We start from the raw sequence: 25,129 nt of genomic DNA, 5'->3' as shown, positions 1-25,129 counted from the left end.
AAAGCTCGTGAGCCGTTTAAAATTTTCTGAATAAGATCTAAAATGTGTTCATACAAGTAATAAAAATAACTAGAACCCAATAAATTGAGTAACGCACAAAACAAACAAAATATCTTTGTCTGGAAAGAATGTGAACCTATACTCTCAGTAACTGGTGTGAAATACTTGAGCAGCAATTACTTCAATCAAATGTTTGCTGTAATCGCTGATCAGTACCACACATCGGCTTGGAGGAATTCTGTCCAATTCCACCTTACAGAACTGATGAATATTGATGGCATTTCCTTTCATGAATATACTGTGTTAGGACCTGCCACTACATTTATATTGGTTTAAGGTCTGAGTATTGACTCAGTAATTCAAAAATGCTAAATTTCTTTTGCTTGAACCATTTTTCTGTAGACCGACTTGTGTGGTTAGGGTAATTGTCCTGCTGCAACACCTTCTGTTTAGCATAAGTTCAAGGATGGATACCCTGCCTGTCTCCTGCAGAATTTGTTGATACAAATCCAGAACTCATAGTCTCATCAAGGACAGCAAACCACCCTGGTCCCGTGGCAGCAAAACACACCAAAACCATAATACTGCCACCACTGTATTTTGACATTTGGGATGAGGTTCTTATGTTGGAATGCAGTGTTGAGTTTTCTTCAAAGTCTCTCCTTTAAGCCAAAAAAAGCTCTATTTTAGACACTCTGCCAGCAGTCTTATGGCTCATCCAGGGGTTCTTTAGCAAAGCTTTAAATGGGGCAATAATGTTCTTCTTAGAGAGTAGTGGTTTCCTCCTAGCTATTCTCTCATACACTCTATTCTTGTTCAGTGCTTGCCGGATGGTGGACTCATGAGCACAGACATAGGCCAGTGGAAAAGAGGCCTGCAGATCCTTTGACATTACCCTGGGTTCTTTGTGATCTCCTGCAATATAATATGCCTTGTTCTTGAGATGATTTTTAAAGGACAACCACTTCTGGGGGGACTGGGGGGATAAGGAATAATGGTGTTGACAACCATTTTTGTCAGTCCTCAGTCATTTCTTTTGATCGAGGTATGGCATGCATTAACAAACCTGTGTGGTGAAGACCAGTCTTTGGTAGTTAAGACCAAAGTTTGTTCTTTATTTATTTATTTATTTTGCTAAAGAGGGCAAAGCCACCCAAACGCTCACCTGATTGACACTCCCCCTCTAATTATCTCCTGAACTGTACCCTAGTTTCACATACTTTTTCCAAGAAATGTACTTTGTTCATTTTAAATAAATAAAAAGTATAATCTTCTGTGTATTTGATAAATTTGGTTCTCTATGTTTAGGATTTGAACACATTTAGGTCACATATGTAGATATTCAGAAAATTCTAAAAGGTTTACAAACGTTCTAAAACCACTGTAGATGAGTTAACTATGACGTAGGATAAAGAGTTAATAATAACTGAGGATGGGGGCCTAATGAGGACTATGTAGATTATGTGGATAGGGAAATAGTTGTCAGTTTTACCCAGCTTTCTATTAAACAGTCATTTTGACATCCTTATCACTGGTTTCTTGAATACATAGAGTTGTTACTTACCCAGATGTCCACCTTGGGTCCTTCATACTCCTTCCCTTCAAACAGTTCTGGGGCTGCGTATGGGGGGCTACCACACCAGGTCTTCAATAGCTGCCCCGGAGTAAAACGATTACTGAAGCCAAAATCTGGAGGGGAAAAGTTATATAAACAATAAAAAAAATGATTGATTACAGTATTGCGGAAAATATGACTTACGGTGATTACAAGGATCTCTAATTTACATTACATCAGACCATAAACCTTTAGGAATACATGACAACCAGCAAATGTACAGTAACAATTATTTATATTCTTTATAGTAGTCAGTTGTGAGGCATCTCACTTTATCAATCAATGCTCATTAAGGTTATTTGTATATCTATTCTTATACTTGTATGTATGCATGTAACCTCTTATCTTAATAATGTGTCCAAAATGGTTAGAATGCATCTGGGAATACAATGATGGATTAGGTATAGACTGTTTTGTTGGTTATGTTTATTAAAAAATTAAGGGGCAAGGCATACACGTGAACTTTAATATAGACACCTGTTATTCCGCTATACAACTTTCAAGAGGTGGAAATCGAAGCTGTCCATTGGCCATTTGTGTAGTACATGTGTACCCCCTGGAAGTCAGAGCTGCATTCTGATATGTCTATCTGTGCAGATCTACAAAAATCCAGTTGTTAGATTTATTTCCCACTGTGGCATTCCAGAGGCCAGTTACCTCAGTCTAGTATGGTGGGCTTGAGTGATCTACCTCAGGCGTCCTCATGATGATTTGCAACCTCCTACAGACAATCATTTTTAAGCTTATGAGTGAGGCTCTCCAGACTGAGCTCATTTCTGTTAATAGACATCCACTAGGACATACAGGCCCTAGGTTGGATGAAGACAGCCAGCAAGTGTATTACAAATGTGTTGCCTAGGTGAAGAGGGAGTTAGAGGTTATGCAAGATAACCTGAAGATAATGACCAAGTCAGAGTACTTGGAGAACTGTACCAGAAACTATAACAGATGCCACAGGCCTCCTTTTTCATAGCTGACAATTTACTGAAAGCTAATAGGACTTTTTAACAGAATCCATTGAAAAGAATGAAGACGAAAAGAGCAAATTTATCACATTGTATTTTATGCTACCGATTATATCTAAAATGTTTATTACTTTTAATATAAAATTGTTGAACAGTCCTACAGCAAAGAAAAATGGACTTCCAAGGTGTTAAACTGAGAGATTCCTTTAAAAATGGCAACCAAAACGCCAAGTCTTGGCATACTAATAACTTCATATAAATCCTTCCTGTGTTTCAATCATAACAATCCTCCTATAAGGAGGACATTGTGATGCTCTGAGATGGCACTTACAGCCGGTAAATGTCTGGTGGGCTGTAACACCAGCAGGGGTGGTCAATAACTACACATTACCGACTGTAAGAAAGGGATCCCATGCATGACATACCGGTAAACCCACTAAAAACAGCAAGACAGGGTGTCAGAGTAAGACCATCCTGCCACCGCCATCCTCCATCCATTTACTGTCCTTTTTATGGTATCTTATTAGGCTCATAACACAATGTATATAAAATTGCATTATTGAAAACAGATTACTTGTCCTTTGAATGCACCAATATAGTTTGTTTTTTTCTGCTATGTAATGGAGAGGGGGGGGGGGGGATTCAACCATTTACCAGCTTGTGATTCTCTTCCACTGATTTCAGGGTTAAAAAATAAATAAATGAAATAAATAAATAAAAAGTCCCCAAATATTTTGTGTTTTTCTTTAGAAGCTAATAGTTCCAGTGAGAACATTATCCATCATTTTCCCCACTATTGCCCCAATTTTTTTTTAAAAACAAATGTAATTGTTTTTTTTAAAAAAAAGAAAAGAGTCCCTAAAATAAGCCTTAAATGTTCATTAAAAACATGTCAGTACCAGTAGTGTAAGAAAGAGGACACATCAGTGAAAACATAACATTATTTTTTCCCACCCACTACCTGATGTACTGTTCAGGTGTAATCAGAGGCTACTTTGTGGTTCTTAAACTGCAACACTGAGCACGCTGATTAGGTCTCAGAAACACATATATGGAAATCAAGGCACGCATTCAACGCAATTCCAAAAATGTACTGACATGAAGACTAAATATCGGTGAGAGAGCAGTGCACTTATTTCACATCCTGTAATCAGGGTAAATGGAGTACAGATCTTGATAACACAGATTTCCACATGCAGTGATATGGGTAAATGGCCGGTCAGGAAGCATTGGGACATGAAAAGGGTCAGAACAAAAAGAAGCAAAATAAGCGTCCGACATTCACTTCTGGCACATCTGCGGCTTTAACAGAATCTGGGAAAGATAAATAGAAAAACAAGCAAGATACACGGAGCGGTTCTGACAGTAAATCAGGTTTTCCATCCTACTCATCAGATGACTGAACGGAGCAGCTGCCAAAGCAAACAGCAGATGGGAGGATCCATAGCATTTCCAGAGCAGCTCCTGCCGCAGGATTCCCAGGAACATTTATCCTCATCACTTGCACTAAAGTTTTCCATACAGAAGACTTCCCTAGGATTCCTCAGTATTTGCAGTGTTGAGAACCGAGAGACTAGGCCACTGTCAATTAATATTTTCCTCAAACTACTCTCATTTGACAGATTCAGAGCTATTTTACTCTATGTACTATCCCCCTTTATGATGCCACACTCACCCTACCATCAGGCGTATTGTATTCTCTGCATAAAATGTTTCATTATATACCACCTATGTAACACTGCTCTATCTAGAACAGCAGTAACAGCTGCTATTCAGACAGGCAGTATACTGAATAATATAATGATTTTCTCATAACCTGCTTTTTTAATATACCGGTATTTTAATATCTTAATATATTTTGGTTAACATTTTTGACATCTGTGAAACTATTTGCTAGTATTTATTATCCTGTTGGCAAACTATTGTTAGTATCTACCATCTTCTTTATTGACCATGTAGTGCACAATAGTAACATGATTTGGGAGGACATTGTAATAGATGTGTAATAATGCCTATAAAGATGATAGTATGGGATAGAATGCCCATATTCAAGATGGCTGCTGTCTACAGTTCCCAGTTTTATTATGGGAGCTTTTTGCGCATAAGAAACATGGCCCCTATGAATGATAACAAATTCATTAGGGGCCAGATACATTTTTACCCTATAGATATAGAAGAAAGGATTAAGGGACAGCCACTGTAGCTAGATATACAAAAAAGCTTTCTACACATCTCCCCTGAACAGAGAACGCATGCGCAAAATGGCCAACGCTACAAGTATAAATAAAGGAATAGGTAGATGGCACTTTTTAACCTCTTGTCCGGAGACAAAACGCGTTGAGGACTATCACACTTGCCCTACATCCATATGGGAATACTTTGTATTGTCATATGAAGTCGCTGTATTTACCATTATTTACATGTAAGTGATACTTTGTTTTTAATCAATAAATGGAATTACTTTTAACTTGCATGATATTTTCCAATTGCTGACCACTTCAACCTATGAGAGGAATTGTCCTCGACCCCCAACACGAGCAAACCAGCCCCGTGACACTGACAACTGATTCCTGGACATGATCCATAAAGAACCCCTATAATTGGAAGAATATCTGGACCGCATCACAAACAGGACACCTCATCCGAAAACTAACTGTAAGCTTTCTGTTGCTTTATTAGTTACTATATTTATCATCTAACTTCCTGATATCATCTGTTTGTGTTCACATATACAATTGGAGTGTACGTCGCATTATTCATGACATCAGTGTGTTAGAACTACTGAACCCTTCAATCAATTATACGGAATTGTTACAGACTATGTGAGCAATGGACATTATTATATTTGCTAGAATGTCACGACCCTTATTTTAGGTTATGTTATTCATGCTGTTGTTCTCACTACGAGAACTATTTTTTGGCAAGTTCTAGCCTCTACAGTGAGATCTGAGATTGAGGGCTGTGTTTGTGGATTGCATTTTAGTATAAAAGGTATAGCCTGTACATACCTAATTTAAATTGTGTCAAAATCACTGTACACTGTCAAACTTTTTATCACTGGGTACTTAGTGTGCTTTTTGGTGGAAATCCTTCTAAAAACGTGGATAGAAAGCATCATCATATCCAGGGGCATGACCTATAACAGTGTTGGCTAACCTGTGACACTCCAGGTGTTGTGAAACTACAAGTCCCAGCATAGCCTTCCAGCAATAAGCTGCTAAATATTGGCAAAGCATGCTGGGACTTGTAGTTTCACAAACACCTGGAGTGTCACAGGTTAGCAAACACTGCCCTATAACGTCACATGCTGACTTTTATGTACTCTTTAAAGTTGTCTGAATATATAACAATAGAAAGAGTGATGAAAAGGTCTTCAATCCCTAACAGGTGTGATGCAGCTGAGCCTCTTGTTCCTGTAAGTTGTAGACAGAACTGCAAATTATAAATTATCCTCACACGGGGCCAGAAGTGATGCTAGGTTAAAGGCTGCAACTCAGGCTTCCCTCTACAGCTAGTGCCCCTTCCTAAAAGGATATCACCCCCTTCCCCCTCTTCCTCATCACATGGCTGCCTGGAACCCAGTGTACAAAGAGTAAGATACGGACTTGTACACATCAGTCTGGGGTTAGCAGACTTTAATGCTGACACTACGTCTGCCATACTGCCCATCTACTTACTCACTGTCCTGTCACAAGTTATACATTCTTGCTATGTGGTCCTTCTGTTGTAAGGTATCTATAGAGCATTCCAGTTGAGAACATACCCTTCATTGCAGAGCTAGTTATTAGTGGTGACTCCAAGAGGATCTGTCATCCCCACATGATACCACATTAAAATATCAAATAAGCACTTGTCGTGTTGACCATATGTTAAAACAAAAATGAACTTTGAAACTATTTTTTCATTCCTCAAAAACAGATGGCCCTGCAGTTACAGACTCCAGCTGCTAGGACACCTTCTGAATATCTCTCCTCTCGTTTGTATGCAAAGACAGTGGCAAAAGGAAGAAAGGAGATGAGGATACCAATAAAGATGAAAATAAAAGTCTGCACTTCTGGAACAAAAGTGCTAGTATGGTATGTGGCATAGAGTTAGTGTCTGATGCACTACTGAAAAATAAGTAACAGGGTTTAAGGATTACCAATTCTGAACTTGAAAGAGAACATTTCCACTAACGTTTTCATTCATTTACAATTTGTTTTATATAGTTAATTCACTTACACACTGCTGCACCCAGAACTGTTCAGCCAGTTTCCCTGTCCACGTAAGCATACAAAATCACTTTTTACAGCTCACAAGAAACCAACTCTGTAACCCAAATTAAATTCTGCCACTGCTTTATGGTCAGCACCCTTAGGTCCCTTAACCACTGCCATTTTTTCAGTGCTATTAAAAGCATGTAAATAGGGGTCTGCAATGGAACTTTAGTTCCGATGACCCCATATCGAATGCTCCTCCAGTCAGAATGGCCACATGTTTTGGATGCTGCCGGTTCCATTTACTAAGTTGATCAGGACAGACGATCTCAGAAGACAGACATTCTTTATTCTACTTTTGGGGCGGCTGCACTCCTGATTGGAGATAACAGCCGTTATTTCTGTGCAGAACCAGTTGTGTCAGAAGAGCTGTTTGTATCCACTTAATTTTACCTGTAGGTTTTAAAAGTATTCTCTCTTTGCAATCTAAATATAAGCAAAGTTCAGTCTTTGATGTGCTAAATAAAAGCACAAGAGCTTCTTTAAAGAATACCTATATTAACCCTTTTTACACTTGTATAAGTATTAACCAATGCACGTTAAATCAATATGCTTCATTGCACATGTTTGCTAAATACTTTTTGGCAATAAGAAGAATTCCTTTAGAACTGTAGATGTAGGTAGTGTGCATGAGCTGTTTGGCCTAAGCCTTTCACCTGAGCTCCAGAAGCAACTTGAATTGAATCCCAGAGTGGTAAGATTAATTAACCCTTTACATAATACATTTGTGCCTGTGTACAGTACATAGCAATGACAAGTCCACTTGCAAAGAGAAGGAATCATAAATAATATAAAGCCCTATCAGCCCAATTATGAAAATGCTTCATATTGTTCCACGTTACCAACAGCTGCCTAAAATTACACACATTAAAACATGAACAAAGGACATAATATGGTTTATGTCTACTCACCTGCAATCTTGATGTTGAGGTTTGCATCGAGCAACAAATTCTCTGCCTTCAGGTCTCTGTGCACAATATTCCTACAGTGACAAAAATGGACAGCAGCAACAATCTGCTTAAATTTCTTCCGTGCTTCTTTCTCTGCCATGCGCCCGTGGGCCACTAGGTGATCTGTCATGGGAAAAGGGCCTGTCAGAGCTTGGAGTTCTAGAGCATTTGGTTACTGAACAATTACAAAGAGAGAAAGAACTTCAACGTTGAAAGGACCATAACCTCAAAGATGTCCTTTGGTTAATTGTGCTTAGCACAGGGTGATGTATATGCTATACCTCTATGAAGAAACTTGGGGTTGTGAAGGCTCTCTCTCTGCCTTTCCGCACTTGACAATGCTCCCCAAATATGTCACACCCCATGCCCAACACACAACCATCATACACACATTGTGGGAGGATTATCACATCTCAATTAGATTGACAGTGCAGCTAAAAAATGGTTTCTTAGGGAAAGAAAAGAGCAACAGCAGCATCTGACTTAAACATACACTTGTTTTATTCACTTTTAAACATTCAGCTATTCGAATATCTTTATGAGACAAGACCCTTAAGTGCCTGTGGTCCATTGTTCTGTTTCCTAGAAAGGGGCAGCTCCCCTTTTGCATGGCATCTCTAACAATCATAGATCCCAAAAACAAATTATGGGACCCAACCTAGGGATACGTCCACAAATTGCGTAACGCTGATTAAAATTATTGTAATGAATGGACTAAAACTAATAAATGTATTTATTTTTGTGAATTTATTATTAATGACCGATATTCATGTCTGGCTGCATTTAATATTTTATTATTTTTTAACAATTAAAATGTGAACTTTAAAATGTGCCCATACTTGGAGCATGACTGCATTGCAGGACAGATTTGCCGTTTTTATATATTTGGGGGGAGGTGGGTGGATGGCGTCAGTAGTACCTCTAGAATATATTTTCGCTCACTCTTGACAGATATATTTACTAACCATTTGTATATTTGGGAATACTTAATTATCAGCTCAGGAACCAGGCCTCACACTGCAGATTGGAGTATATTTATTTTATTGTCAAAGTCTCTACTGTGCCCAAAAACCACATGCAGCTATCAGCTTCATTAGCATCAAGAAATGCAAACAATGTGTCACACACTGTTCTGCCCCCCTCTCCCTCCATCCAGAAAGTGTCAGAAAGAAATGAAGCATCCCTGTATCAGCTAAAGATCAGGTTCTTCTCTAGTCTATGAACTTGCATTTTACAATATCTTGAGTCTCACCTCTCAAGTACTGAAATAATCCAACACAAAATTGCCACAGGAAACACTGGTCATATAATCTTACTCACTTGACCAAACTGCAGTCACATGATTCACCTCCAAATAAAGCGAGGACTAAATGTTGTTACACCGAGCTCCACTTGCAAAGCCCAACACACAGATTTGACATATTTATAAATTACAAAGTATTTACAAAAGTTTCAAGGAATACCTAAATCTAAACACATACAAAATAAAATAAATTACATGAAACCAGCCGTTTTAATAGAGAATGAATGGAGAGTAATAAAGGGGGGGTAACCACCATATTAGAATACATGTACATTGTATAGCTATTCCTGTTGCCACCTTTTTGTGATGTCTCAACCAAAAGCAAGCAAATGTCACTGCTCCCACTGCTAAGTACGGTAAAAATCTGTCAACTAAATGCTCTCAATGGACAGCAATTACAACACTGACATCTAGAGGTTAAAAGAAGGTTCTGCAGTTTAGAGAAACCATACTAAGGATGAACAAAAACGTATTTAACTATAAAATAAATTTTGATAATGCTGCAAATTTCAATAGTTTGTATACAACACATTTAAAATAAAGTGTTCATACTATCCCTTGTGACACTCCTTAAACCATTTTTACTATTGAAAAGTTTAGGAGAAAGCTTTTATGACAAGTCAGCATTTTATATTCTAATTTCATTGTATATACACCTGTATATAAAAGCCCCCACCCTGAACACAATACCCCAAAATCATACATACACCAGAAAAACAGAGGGCAAAGGAAGGTATGACCATACTTTTAGTACAATGCACGTCTCCACCATACTCTGTACCTCCTCTATTACAATAGCCAACTTCTACACGTATCATATACTGACTGGGAAGGAGGTGAACGGTGATTGGTCTATTCGTAGAGTTTTTTCAAACAGCCCTCAATTTATAGGAAAGAGGTAGTTGCATTGGTGGTATAATAAATGGCTGCATTTCTTTGGTAACCATTCCAGGCAATGCTTATATATTTAAAATGGAGAAATGCTTGTAGACTTAATATGGCGCATGGATGATATACACAACATGGAGACACCAAAAGTGTAATTAATATGTGCTGTTAGCGAGTTTAAGCTCTCAGTGTATATAGTACAGAACTACACACTATTACCGAGATCACGGCAGCCCCATTGTAAACTAAAGTTTATAAAGTCAGTTTAAAATACCCTTCTAATTAAGTTTTCAAATACGTGTTTACATGTTTTGGTGTAGCACCACTTTAAGAGACATCACTCTGTTTGAACCAGAATTCTGTTTTGGAGTTTTCCACTTTTGTGAGGATAGGGTTTTACACACTACTCTCTGCAATATGGGTGGGGGGACCTTCCACTGGAACCCCCACACTACTGCCAAGTAGATTGGGTTCCTGTACTTATCGTTACTGGGAACCACTGTAAGACTATGCCAGTAACAGATCCAGAAGAGCCGGTTTGGACAAGTGCGGTAGCTATCCACTAAAGAACTATGACATTTCTATCCATGCCTGGATCTTTCAAGCATCCCACAGCTCTACAGAAACTGTCTAGACACAATAAGTACCTGTACCCTCTTATATATAGGGGCTGGATGGAAGTGGTCCCCAGTAATAGGCTAATGATGGGTTGTATGAATGTAAACTACAATTAGAATCACCTAACATACTATTTAACAGCGTAAAATTAAGGACAGCTGAAATTCTATAGAACATAGAGGTTATGGCTAATAAAACTTGTCCAAGGAAAGGTAAAGACTACTTTAAAAACAGGAAATTACTACAACATCTCCTACTGTATGTAGAAATAGGAATCTCAGACTTGGAGCCCTTTTTATAATTGCAGGAAAATGTCATTAGAATAAACACGTATTGTAAACGATACGCATTAGATGTAATACATAAACATTCCAATGTCTACCAACGTTATGACAATGCAATACAATTAAGAACTCAGGTTTTTCAGCATCCATCCTTGTAAAGGTCCTATGTGCTAACCCACAATGAAAATAAATTATATATCACTTTAAATATGAGCATTAACCCATTCATATGATCTTCATGCAAATTTTTAAGCCTGAAATTTAGACTAAATCCATGTGATTGATAAACGTGTGAAAGGGCTCTTGATTTTAGCTTTGCAATTTGGCAGCGGCAACTACAGCAGAGTACATCCTGTATATTCACACAGAAGTGGTTCCAACTCAACGCAACCCCTATTTCCCCTGGCTGTCCTGCACAGCAGAACAGGATTCATCCTGCACTTTGGGAAGGAATGTCAGACATTTCATTGAAGAGAGTGGTCCTATTTATAGGGGTGGTTGCTGAAAGAATGCATGAAAACCAAAGCGTTCCTCTGCAGCGGGAATATTTGGATAGCCAGGAGGCTGGTGCAAGGGAGGAAGGGAGCTGGAGATATGTTAACAAGGAGAGCTCAGAACAGAATGTTCAGCCAAGGAAAGGGGGGCAATGGGATCCCCTAACACCTCCAGAAATTAGGACATTCTGCTAGTAGTTGAATGTTTCCTGCCTAATCCCCTTGATTTTTAATCCACTGCAGTAGCAAGATATAGCTTAATGCCGTAGCTGAAATTCCATTACTGCAGTTGTATGTAACAAAGCGATAAGAGGACAACTTAATACAAGGATCATACATTAATACCGTAAACCTGAAGATGATTTTTTGTTAAGTCTCTGTTAAGTCTCCATAGCCCCCTGTGGAAAGAGACTGGTTAAATGATGTTATGACTCCCACACACGATACATCCTGTTTACAGAGTCAGGCTGTTGCATGCACGACAGACCCGTATCTCATTACCAGTCACGAGGCATCATTAGCCCTGCCTCTGCTGTTGGCGATAGTTATACGTGCTCCCAAACATGCCTCAGGCAAACTAATGGTTTATCCGCTTCTCAGTATTCAGTGTGGGAGACGAGCAACCCTGAAGCATAATAATTCAAGACAACAGATACCACAGGACCCTCACTCTGCATGGCCCTATCTTACTTATCGCAGGTCACAACAGAATGACTGCTACTACAGATTGGAGTATAACCAACCAGCGTCATTTAGGTAGTTGGATGAAAAAAGGCTCCTCTAACACCTAATGGGAGAGATACAATAAACTACAAGTCCAATAACAGATCAAGCACACACGCAAAGTGAGAGAACATAAAACTCACTGTCACACCCACTTTCTGCATGCATATCGTTTTAACTGACCGCATTCATTGCAAGACTTACCGAATATCTCCCCTCCGCTGGCATATTCTGTTACAAGATAGATCATCCTTTCAGTCTCCATCACCTATAAAAGGGACAAATTATACAGCAATAAGGACAGACAGGAAGGCAAGAAACAGTATGAGAGTGTGAATTTATAAACCACAAAGGGATATTTACTTAAAACATACACCAACATAAGTTATTTATTTTTTTTATAAATGGATATGGTCTACTCAGCATTATTCTACTGCACTATTCCTATAGAATACCCAGTAGGTCTCCAGCATTGCCAGAACAAGAATGACCCTCTGCATGACCAAATCAAAAGCATATTGAGAAGTAGACATGACTTTCACATCAGACCATTTTGAGAGCACCAATCGTAACAGCCACAGCTGGTAAAATTTGTCATTATTTGGTGACGTGAAAGGTCACATGCTCCGTTTTTAAGGCCGTTCCTTGGCTTAGCTGTTAACATTCGGCTACATCTTTATATTGAGCGGTTTCATCAATGGCTCTCCTTCTGGAAGCCACAGCAAAGCTTGCATGCCATTAGAAAATAAGTTGATCACTAAGACAATCAACCAACAAAAAACAATGGCAATGAAACACTTTTTTGTGGCATTTAAAAGCTTATCAAGCTTAGAGGATGTCTCCTACCAACAACCTACTGCCACCTACAAAAGGAGGGGGAATTGCCCCACATTAGGCAAAAACTTGTCTAACTGTGCACAAGAAATACACTCAGATAATAAACCTGCAAAAATGCTTGTGTTAGGTTTTTGTAACCCTGATCAAATTAGGGACTTCGTTTCTTATTCAAGTGCTCCCATCATTCCTAAAACCGCAATCTTTGGTTCAATAGTACTTCAGAAAACATTTGTTTCTGAATAAGTGTTTAGTTATTTTCCCCATTTCTTTTGTTTTCTGCCTTTCCTGATGGCATTTCCTATTTAATGTCAATGACACTAGTATTTAAATGTAAAGGAGAAGACACAAACTGCAGAATTCAGCAATGTATAAAGACAAAAGGGACTTAGCTGTAGTACTGGTGAAAGGACATTCATGGCTTTTTACTAAACAAATCCTTAGCTCTATTTGGGGAAAACAGGCCCACTTTATTCCATTAACTCAATAATCCAATCACAGCACATAAATCAGATGAGTATTGTGCAAATATCTCATTACATTTCTACACAATGGTAGTTGTGGACCCATTTGTGGTTATTAATTTATTTCAGAATAAATAATTTTGGATGCACTATTTGTACTAATTGCGTTGTGCATTTTGTCCTTAAACTTCGTTACCCACTGCCTTCTTTTGCTATAAAAAACAAAAACAAAAAATCAAAGTGTTTTTACCAGGATACTGAGATCATCGGAGGTCACTGTAGGCCTCCCCAATGCGTTTTACCTTTGGTAACTGTTGCATTGCTTTTTTCAATATTTATGGCGCTTGGGGTCATAGATGGATTGAATAAACTATACCATATAGACACAATTTGGGATATCAGGCAGAGAATTTAGGTATAACCAAGCATTGCAATTAATATTGTTTTCTGGGTACACATACCTGATACAGACAAATAATGTGGGGGTGACAAAGCATCTTCATGATCTGTACTTCACGGAAAATTTTCTTCAGGTTTTCCTCATCTAGTTTGGTCTTGTCAATTATCTTGATTGCAACCTTATATTTAAAAAACAGAACAGTGATGCTTAGCGAGAAAAGCAAAAAGTGAGTGCACACTACATAGTCTACTTTAAGCCAATATGCACCTTTTATTGTCTTAAGCATCTAGCACACCTTACACAGTGACCTGGGGGAACAATGGCAGGGAATCAAAAACATTTTAGCAACTTTACATTTTGAATAAGACTTAAATGTGCAATAAACTACCATATATACTATAAGCCTAGTGTAATGTGCTCATAGTGGTGAGTATTGCTAATCAAACCATGGGTTTGATTCTGACCAGGGCCCTATGGAGTTTGAATGTTCGCTCTGTGTTTGTGTGGACTTTCTATAGGTGCTCTTGTTTCCTCCAACACTCCAAAGTAGGTTAACTGGCTGCTGACAAGAGACTCATTTCGGTAGGGAGCATAAACTAAGCTCCACTAGGGCAGGGACTGATGAATGATGACATTATCCCCTTATCTATAAAGCACTGCATAATACATGAGCACTATATAAATAAAGGTCTTCCATCCGGGCCTTAAAATGTGGAAGCCAAATGGAAAGGAAACTTCACAATATTCCAGTTTTTTCTCTCTTCCCAAATATATGCATCTTAAAAAGATTACTAATTCTGCTCTGTTCATTTAAAGCCACCAGCTGACTTGATAGCTGCAAATTGTGGCACCTATATTGGTCGCATAAAAAAATAATTCAATAAAACGAAGGACTTGCTCAGCATCTCTAGGCAAACACATGCTTTGTGACATTTACATGTGGGTACTAATGATTAAGAATGAAAACACTGTGTAGGCAGCCTCCTTAAGCATGAGCTAATCAGAAACATGTCTTCAGCCCATTTCCATCTGCCATCTTCCCCATGTGGACATGATCTTTGTGAGCTACAAAGGATACCAATTCTCAGAGTCTGATAAGTGAAAGTCTTCACCCAGTGCCCAGCTCACCCCTCTTCCCACATCACCACACTTCATGTTTATAACTGGGATGAATTGAGTACTTGTCTGTGTAGGGAACTGCCCCTCTAAGCACCAGAATAGGAGGAGGAAGCCAGGCGTCTCGGATATATCAAGCCTTCAACATCATCACCGCACATTTAACTTCTTTGCAAGGCAATAAATTGTACCTTAAAACAAGTTTACTTTCTCAGGGAAATCACAAAGGACGCATTTATTTCACCCCCTTTGTAAATATGGGCTTGGAATATGAGTTATTAATTCAAGAAGAATTATGTATTGGGGACAATGTTGGTAAACATTTTTCACATATCACAAATAGTGGATACATGGTAAGAGTGTTTGTAGCAGCTACATTAGTCGATATGCTACCGCTTCAAATTGACGTCATATTTATTGCCTGTCCACATTTAATGCCAATACCCACAACCACCACCATACGCTATTCTATTTACAGCCTTAACCAATATCTATCCTTCAATGTAACCCCAGATAGCAAATGCTTAAATTGTATAACTGGTGTATATTAGTGGATATGACTAATGTGTCACTTGTAAAAGCATGACTCTTACGTGGAGTTCTAAAGTATTTTCTCCCTTTGTGGGGTTTAGCTCCACTTGAAATGGTCACGACATCCAAAATACAATTTGACCACGAAAAGCCATCTAGTAAGTCACAAAATATATAATTAAATGTATCTACACGTCATTGGTGAAATCTGCTCTACATAAATATATATTGCACACACACACACACACATATACACTATATAATAATATATATATATATATATATATATATATATATATATATATATATGCACGCGCACACACACACACTGTTGAAACACGTTTCAGTTTAGTAAAGAAGCAAACAAGAATTTATTACGTTGTAGGGGACATTGTGATTTTTCAAGCCTGTGTATTTTGATCACTCAGAAATACAAGCCACTAGCTGCCATATTTCTATGAAAGCCCATAGTGCACTGCTCCCTCCAGCATGATAGCAAATCATTTTACATGTATAAATGTAAGATTTGTTCAAGCTGACATATTCCACTTATTGTAAAACATTACCAACAGCAAAATATTGCATCCCCAAGCACACTGAATACAGATGCCCATCAGAGAGACATATTTCAATTTCTTGCCTATCAGAGCTGTAAGTCTTCCATATAGGTACGCGACAGATCCGGTGTGAACAACTATTAGAACCAGTGCTTTTAATTACCGATATAACTCCATTTTCAACAATAAACGTTTGATAAAAGCACCATGTATGGGACTGCTACATGTGTTATACACTGTTTGTAACACATTTCAGCCAGTACAGGAACAGAGAAAATATTCAGAAAACTGTAAACCTCTCCCTTTGCATCCTTACACTCCAGCATGTTTGCATGGAATGTTCTCTTGTACTCAATCAATTTATATCTGTGTCTGCAACTATACCAATCTCCACCCCGTTCACAAACTCTAAGATCTCTCTCATCCTTCATGGACTAACTCCTAAGCTGTGCCACGTCTGTTTATTCTGAACGCCTGAACCAGGAGACACAGTTCAAGACATGCATCCCATCTACACGTGTGCTGGGAAGGTAAACATGCATCACACTCTTTGCACAAAAACACAAGAGACCAACGCTCACATACACCCTTGCATTCCTGCACAGAACCACTCCAAAAATGTCCATATATATCTAGAAGTCATGTGACACTACTGATATATAGCATCAAAATATAATATAAACAGTATGTCCCAAAGCAAAGTCAAGCCTGTACATCTGCAGTGCAGTGGTTAAGAGAAAGGTATGGGGTGCAATAGGATTAGTGAATTAAACATACTTGTGAGGATATTTTCCGCTGCCACTACAAGGAATGTTCTGCAATGTAGGCAGTGCTGGTCTATTAGGCTGTCAGTAAAAAGCAGCAGATAACTAACTAATATCACAATCACAAAAGTATATGGGCTCTGCTATCAGCTAGCCGTTTCCAAAGCCTTTAATGCTGAATGGCGTTTTCCCCTAACTGATGTATAAATAAATTAAAAAAAACAACGAATTTGGAACACAAAATTTTGCAGCATTGAAGTGAATGCAAAAACCTGACCGATAAAGCCTCTATTGTAAACAAAGATATTCTAAACATCTGCAAGCAAAAAATGGGTATAACCCGCTGACATTACACATCAGGCATGATCATGGGGAGGCCAACACAGAGCACTCCTTAGACTCCAAGTAAATGGAACATGCAGCGGGCAAAAAACAGTGCTGTAATGCCAGCAAGAGTAAATAGGTATGTGAAAAAAAATACTAGTAAATACTTGTAAAATCCCATATCTTGGCCCCCAGTTCATAAAGATCTTTAGTCACAAGACAAGTTCCAAATGAGGTAAACCCATGACATGCTACAACCATGATGTTTATTAAGAGAAAACCTTTGGAAGCAACCCCCTAATATCACAATGTAATGGTGGGTGCCAGTAACATAGCCTGAGATAACCCAATGCGAGGTCTTTCAAATAACTTTTACAACAGTCCTGTGGAAGCATGTCGTTATTGGTTCTTCAAACGATCCTGCTGGAGCAGAGAATCAATGACTAGCTCCTCCATTCAACACAACTTTGTCCACCCATGCATATTATTATCATTATTTATTGGTTAGGCGCCACAAGGTATCCACAGCGCCGCACACAGTACTAACAGTAGACTATACAGGGTGAAACCATACAGAACAATGAGCAAAAAGTACCAATACTTCAGAAACTCCGGCCAGTCAAATGCAGTAAAGACGGAGCAGAAGAACAGGTATGGAGACAGGAGGGAAGGGGGCCCTGCTCATACGAGCTTACATCCTAAGGGAGGGTAAACAGACCAGGCACAAGAGGAGCCAGTTGAGGCAAGAGGAGAGAAGGGAGGACGAGCTATAGGGAGGAGATGGGGGTTAAGGAGATGGTTGGTAGGCTTTGAGGAAGAGGTGAGTTTTGAGTGCACGTTTGAAGGAGCACAGAGTAGGAGAGAGGTGGATGGAACGAGGGAGGTCGTTCCAGAGAAGGGGGGCTGCACGGGAAATGCATATCCCTATATTGGGATCTTAAAATTTCAATAAACGGTTTGTCTTAATGACAGTATGATACAAAAAGGAATAAACTGCCACCTGTCTGATTCTGAAACAAACAATGAAAGGGATCGTCTTGTTTTCATGTCGCTCGAAAATAGCTAAATCTGTCTCTTCCCACTCAATAGCATCATGGAGCCAATAAAATTAGGCTGGAAATGCCAGCGAAAATAATAAAAAGGAAATAAGATTTAAACAATAAAAAAAAAAATTAAGCATGTTTGGAATAACCATAAGCATGGTACTGGCAGTTGGTAATACACTACGTAATTATCAAAAAGAAATAATATGACCGTTGATCTTGAAAGATTATTTGTGAACTTTTAGACTATATTAGTTATGCAGTGTGAAATATTCACAGACTACGCAAACAAAGAACATTGTTTTTATTTTATTTTTTTGAACCCCTCAACAATAGCTTAACTGACATACCAACTATACACAGCAAGGGGACAAAAGCTAAGAAACAATCCACCCATTAGACACACCAAAAACCCTAATGTATTAAACAAAAAAAAAATGTTCTGTTGTAGATTAACTAACTATAACCAGGTTACCCATCCTAGAATGGCAGAAAATCATTCATTTGAAAATCTACCTTATAAGCCAAGTCATTAAAGTTGTTTACAGATCAAACTGTCCCATTACCAGCAAATGGTAGTATGCTAGTGCTTATTGCCATGTTCACTTGTTTATCTATAGTCCATAGAACACACACTAGAAATAGCAGCCCCTCCAATACCCTAGAATAAATAGTCTTTACTCTGCAGCATAGTGTCAGACTTTGAGACAGGTCATCATGACAGCTTCCTGTGAGTAAAATCAGATATTCTAGATGTGATGCAAGAACAATAAAACGTCCATTTATCACTTGGCGATAAATAGCTCCCTCTTTAGCAAAATTTTACAAATAAAAGTTGCTCAGCTGTTAACTGTTAGTAGGAGCACTCCCTGTGAGCAGTGGCTTACCTACTGACATAACACTATGAGCTTGTTACAGAGCAAGGCAATAGAGAGGGCCCCAGGATCAAACTGATGTTGGGTCAGTAACAACTGCTCTGTGCCCCCAATCATTACTCAGAGGCAAGGCCATCTCAGGTCTACACTGTATCTGAGCTCATTGGTTCATCTTGCAGACAACACGATACGGATTCTGATGAATCCACTGCACTCTGAGACAAAGCTCTGCAGTACAGTTATGAATCAAACATCTATAAGCTGCAAATATATTTAATGTGCATTTTCTATACATTTAGAGATATAGTATAGTTTTACCTGCATTCATCAAACACCCTGAAATGGAACAAAAAGAATTGAAAAACAACAGAATGCTAGTTTAATGCAAGTAAAAATATAAATATGTAGTCTCAATTGGTAGATTTTTATTTTCACATCTATTTACGCGCATCACAGCTAAAATGCATGTTAAGCACATGCCGCATGTAGGTGAATGTGGGGGTCTGGTGGGGATGAAACCCATGACATAGCAATCACTCCCTGCTGGGTACCAATGGATTATTTCTTCTTCCTTTCCTGTTATTTGCCCATTTGAATAATACTTTGTGTCATATGCTCATTGCTCTGTAGCTTCAATTGCATCTTAAAAAATAAAATGATGGCTTTGGTGTTGTGTAGCATGTTTTTGGGTGAATCATGCATATGGCAGTTGTTATTGCATTTTGCTATGTGGCCCTTCAAAGTTTAGCTATGCTCTTGGTAAGCGCTGCTTCAAGTCGACATGCAACATATGCTCACAAAGAAATATATACTGACCCAAGAAGATACTGTTAAAGAAATGTATATGAAGATAGTTAATTTGTCAATGTATAGACTAAGAACACCATTTGATTTAAACCTGTGAAGCCGGTTTTACAATAATTAAGTTCTGTGTTTTCAGATTACTCATTACCACACCCTAGTTGTTGTACACTATGTGAGACTGCAGTGCCAAAAGAATAATGTTAATACTTTAACAAGAACCAATCTGTAGGTGATTTTTGCCTATGTTCCAGCAATACAGCGTTACCTTGTCTGCAGTACTGAGAAATGTGTTGAGTCACTGAGGTATTGTGTTTAATTTTCTCCTAAACTTGCCTTCTCTGTGGAAGTAAAAACATGCCAAGATGCCCTGGAATCACCCTGGGTACCCAAGCTCCTGCACAAAAATGTGTCATCCACAATGATACAAGCAATAGGGACTAATATTTTTTGGGAAATTCAAACTACCTGCTCAATCCAGGGGGAGATCATCTAAAATTCAATGTCAAGTGTACAATCAAGAACTAGATTTTATGAGGCTCCAACATTGTCTACAGTACTAATTAAAGTAAATCTTATCCATAACGATTTTGAAAAACAATTATGACCTCTCCTTCAAGGAAACAACATAGACCCCAACTGATACTTTGTACAACAATTATTGTTTGGTTAAGCCAATTGGGGGATGATTCCATTACAATCTATGGGGGAAGGGGGGGGGGGGGGAGCACACATTTCAATTTTGTTTAAAGTGAACCCAGAATGTCCTGCTCATCTGTGCGGTGCACGAAAAATTAAACGGAGATTCCTCTACCGCAGTAACCGGCAGTGTCTGATGTCCGCCGGCACATTGCTCAGAATTTAATTCCCCTGTATGGATTCTATTTATTTTCACCACGGCAGAGGAAAGTATCGTGGCTTCTCCTATCCACATTAATGCGTTCTCTACAGAACCTCTCCTACTCATCTGATTTGGGATGAATTTTTCCCTAACTGATCAGAAGCACGGGATTTTGTCTAACACAAACAGTAGAAAATGTCTTTATCACCTATTATTTATAAAAGAAAGACATATTACACAAAGCTGTACATTGAGGATAACTTGACAAACAAATTACACGACAATCTATCAATTTTCTTCCGTTGCAATTTAACAGTACCCATATTCTATGTCTAAGATTACCAAGCTACAACTCCCTGGTCCCTCAAAGCATGTCCATCCCCCAGGTAATGAAAACATGGATCCTTTCCTTGAGACTACACTGCAACCTCTATAGCGAGACTCATACTTTAGACCAGGCTTGTCCAACCCGCGGCCCAGCTCGCCTGTAAATGTGGTCCAGCAGGAGTTTTGGTTGTGGCAAGGGGGCAGCGCTGTTAATAAAAAATAAAAAAATAAAAAAAAAATCTGCAAAATAAAGAAAAGAAAATGCTTACCTTGCGGTCACGCGGTCCCGTCAGCTGGTACTCCGGCTCCCTCCAGCGTTCGCAGTGAATGTCGGGCGTGATGTCATCACGCCCAACATCCATTGCGGAGCGCAGCACGGAGGAGTCACCCGCACGAGAAGAAAAATAAGCAGCAGAGAAGTGCAGAAAAGAAGAGAAGAGGACAGGAGAACAAGCCAATTAAAAGGTAAGTTAAGGGGAATTTTTTTTATTATTTCAAGGGACGCTGACCAGTGAATAAAAGTCACCTGGTCCTGGAGCAACATGGACGTTATCTCCCTGCTACATACCTCTACTTGTAATACTAATGGGGCATTATATATTATTCTCTTTGGCCCATTATAAGTTGTTATCCCTTAACTAACAGTGGTGTAATTAGCAAAACAGGTCTTAATTTGGGGTCACAGTGGTGTATATGTCAGGTACCGCAGGCCTGGTCAGGGCACCCTGATATACAATGCCTGGCTTAAATGCCCTTTATTGATATTGCATCGAAACAATACTAAAAGTGAATATAGTATAATAACTTGAGGATTTTTTGAACAGGGCGATTGAAAGGTAAGTATAGGGGGATTAGAAAAAAATAGATATATATATATAACTTTTTTTTCCATATTGAGATGGAGAGAATATATATTTGATCATCTAAGGAACCTATTTATGTTTTTACCTAGAAAACATCTGGTACGCAGTTTATTATTATACATCACGTGGGTGTCTAATATACTATATATGGTCCTCCACCTTGGGTATATATGATTTCTCTCACAACAAGGAAACCTAAATAGGTGGTGTGCATGCTCACAAGAAGTGTGATGTATACTATGACCGTACTACTCTATGTTACTCTCTTTTTCCTGCATTGTCCGATGTGTGATTTATTGGGAGGAACAGCCTAGAAGGAGGGTCTCCCATCTATGATTAAGACGACCTACTAAAATCTTATGGTACGCAGCTTATTACATCCGTCTATATATATATATATATATATACACATATATATACACATATACACACACACACACAATTGATAATACACATTGAGGCGCCGTGCCTGTCTTCTGTTGCTATATATATATATATATATATATATATATATATATATATATATATATATATATACATATACATATACACACACATAGTTTATATATATATATATATATATATATATAAACTATGTCATCTTTTTTTTTTGGATGATCAGCTATCGTTAGTGTATTTTATGTGCGGCCCAAACCAACTCGTCGTCTTCCAATGTGGCCCAGGGAGGCTAAAAGGTTGGACACCCCTGCTTTAGGCCATCTGTGTGATTTATAGATCTCCCAGTGCTACTCAAATATCAGTTGAATGATTTCTCAGAGGTAGCTCATGATTACAGTGTAAGCTGCACCCAATTGTACAGATGACAAGGTTTGACTAATTCTATATGTTCTCATGGCTTCAACAGTCCTTTGCAGTTTAAAAACTGAAGACTACAGTGTAATGACGCGGCATCAGCATAGAAGTAACTATGGGTCTACACTGTTTCATAATATCCAGAATAAGGGTAAGCCTACGAGTTCTCCATAGGTGTTGTCGTCCATTAACTAGCGGCCAAAAGTACAGGCTGAAAAGGTGCATTGTTCAGAGCAATGATTGGCAACCAGCGTCCCTCGAAGCCTTCCTCCTGTAAATCGTGCGCTTGGAAGGCCATAAAACATTGTACGACTCAACTTAATCATCATTTATTTTTATGGCACCTCAGATTCCATGGTGCCTGATATAACGGGCATAAATGACAATGAAATCAGTAAGCAGAATAGTACAAGGCATGGATGCAAAAGAACACATCACAGACAATACAGGAAATTCTGTATCAGACCAGATAAGGGACAAATGATGTAGACAGATGGTGGGCAAAAATGAGATGCACAGTTGAGAGAACCCTGTCAGAGATTATATTCTGACAGGGGCCGAAGAGACATAAGGAACAAGTAGGACACCTTAGAGTATTGACCTGTTAAAAAGTTTGGGGAGCAGGCGATTAGATTGCGAGTAGAAAAATGAACACTTATGAGCAAAGCAGCCCAGAAAGGACCTGCCATGGTGCACGTTCATATCTGCAGTGTTGGGGAAGGTCATGAGTCCCAGATCGCGCATGAGGTTCGAAGCATTTTCGGAATTAGGTTAAAAATGATCAGGTGGCCGCTATGGGCGCAAATAGCGGAGTAGTGTCCCTATTACAGCGCAAAATGCCAGATGGAGGTGGATATGGGGGCCAAGGATGGGAGCACTATGAGCGTGCAACCAGTCTCGGAGAGGCAGACTGGTTGTTCAAACGTATTATTTGCCCAAGAAGCCAACTTCTACATCACATGCCCTCTATTCCATGTGACCTCTTCCACACAACGCAGAGCATCACACAGTGCCAACAGCCCATCTGAGATCAGATGGATAAGGGCGTGCAGTCTGTACCATATGGTCTACTCTTCCCGCTGCAGTAAAGAGCTTTGTGATTCCTGCTTATTTCATCAAGTCTTGTTATGTGTGCTACAATTTAATATCTATTTTTGTTTCTACTTCCACATGTGAACAGACAGGTTGACTAACTGAAACCCCTTTGCAGAATTGCATTGTGACTTACGCGTACCTTTCAAAATATGGTATAAAATCTGGTTACCCTGAAGCCACGCGATTTGTCAGATTTGTTTGTTATAACTTTAACACTCATTTGCTTTACATTAAAATACTTGCTTATCTTTCTCTGGTTAAATGTATTAATGTGGTTAAATGTATTGTTTAACTTATTACTAAGATTAAGGATAATGTATGGCTCTTCTAAAGATTAGAGGGCTGTGTACATGGCCCTGGAAATGATTTATGTTGCCTATCACTGGTTTAGACAGCAACAAACCAGTAACAATAAACTGAAATGCTAAAGATGGATACACACTACAGAAATTTCAACCAACTTTTTACGCCGAGCGATTTTACATGCGATCGATGGTCCGATCGCTCTGTCCATGAACTGCATACACACTAGCCTTGTTTAGGACGATAAAGGGAAGAGCGGACGTCCCTTTAGCGACTTTTTACAGCCATGTTGTCGTGAGCAATGACTAATTTCGTACTCACTGTTGTGGATCGGTCGGAAGTTTATACACACTACACAGCGAAAACGAGATTGGAACGAAAATATTAAACGGTACGACCAACCAAATGAGGCGATAATCGTCCATTTGGGCAGACTTTCAACCATCGTGTCACTGCACACACTGACCCGACTTTTGAACGAGCGGTCGTATGTCGGCTGTTTGAGCCGATTATTGGACGAAAACTGTGTAGTGTGTACCCAGCTTAATTTTACTGGAGCATAAATTAAGGATAAACACCTCAAATACCCAAAAGACTAAATCAAAGTAGTCAGCAGTTTGGTGTATGTAAAGGACCGTCTACAGTACCTAGATTTGTGTTACACACTCCACTGTGAGCACCACGCTGAGCAAGAAAATACAATATAACAGGGCATGTCTATAGAGTACCAAATGTTTGGATGAAGACAGGAAACACTATATGCTTTTGGGGTTTTTACACCGTGGACAGGATCACGGAGTACAGATGTTTTTGCGTTTACGTCTGCTTCCTTTTCAATTGTTAGAGAGAATCATAGGTTTTGGTAGATTCAACACTACTGTAAAACTCCCACAGTTATTTGTAGCACGTATTCATTATTTGGAATATGTTTATATGTATTTTCAAACATTTTTAAATTCTTTTACTGTATTAGTCTGTCACTTGTGCTGGGAAACTATTCCAAACATCCACTAACTTTCCTGCAAACGTAGCTTTTTTGTACATACAACTTTCAGTTATGCTTTCTCCAACAAACACTATAA

General features: G+C 38.8%; 1 protein-coding gene across 2 annotated transcripts in view; it reads right to left on the bottom strand.

Moving 5' to 3' along the window:
* SIK3 (SIK family kinase 3) overlaps positions 1 to 25,129 on the bottom strand; it is a 101,470-nt gene that overhangs the window by 45,214 nt on the left and 31,127 nt on the right. For both annotated transcript variants that reach the window (XM_075190377.1, XM_075190379.1), the window contains exons 2-5: positions 13,856 to 13,972; positions 12,301 to 12,364; positions 7,748 to 7,909; positions 1,565 to 1,689 (exon numbers count right to left, since the gene is read on the bottom strand). In XM_075190377.1, coding sequence (XP_075046478.1) covers positions 1,565 to 1,689; positions 7,748 to 7,909; positions 12,301 to 12,364; positions 13,856 to 13,972 — 468 coding nt within the window. The remainder of the gene's footprint in view (positions 1 to 1,564; positions 1,690 to 7,747; positions 7,910 to 12,300; positions 12,365 to 13,855; positions 13,973 to 25,129) is intronic.

This window comes from Mixophyes fleayi, chromosome 11 (assembly GCF_038048845.1).
Source record: "Mixophyes fleayi isolate aMixFle1 chromosome 11, aMixFle1.hap1, whole genome shotgun sequence".
In the NCBI taxonomy this organism is placed as follows: Eukaryota; Metazoa; Chordata; class Amphibia; order Anura; family Limnodynastidae; genus Mixophyes; species Mixophyes fleayi.
The sequence above is the reverse complement of the archived record's forward strand: the minus strand, read 5'-3'. Positions and strand labels throughout refer to the sequence as shown.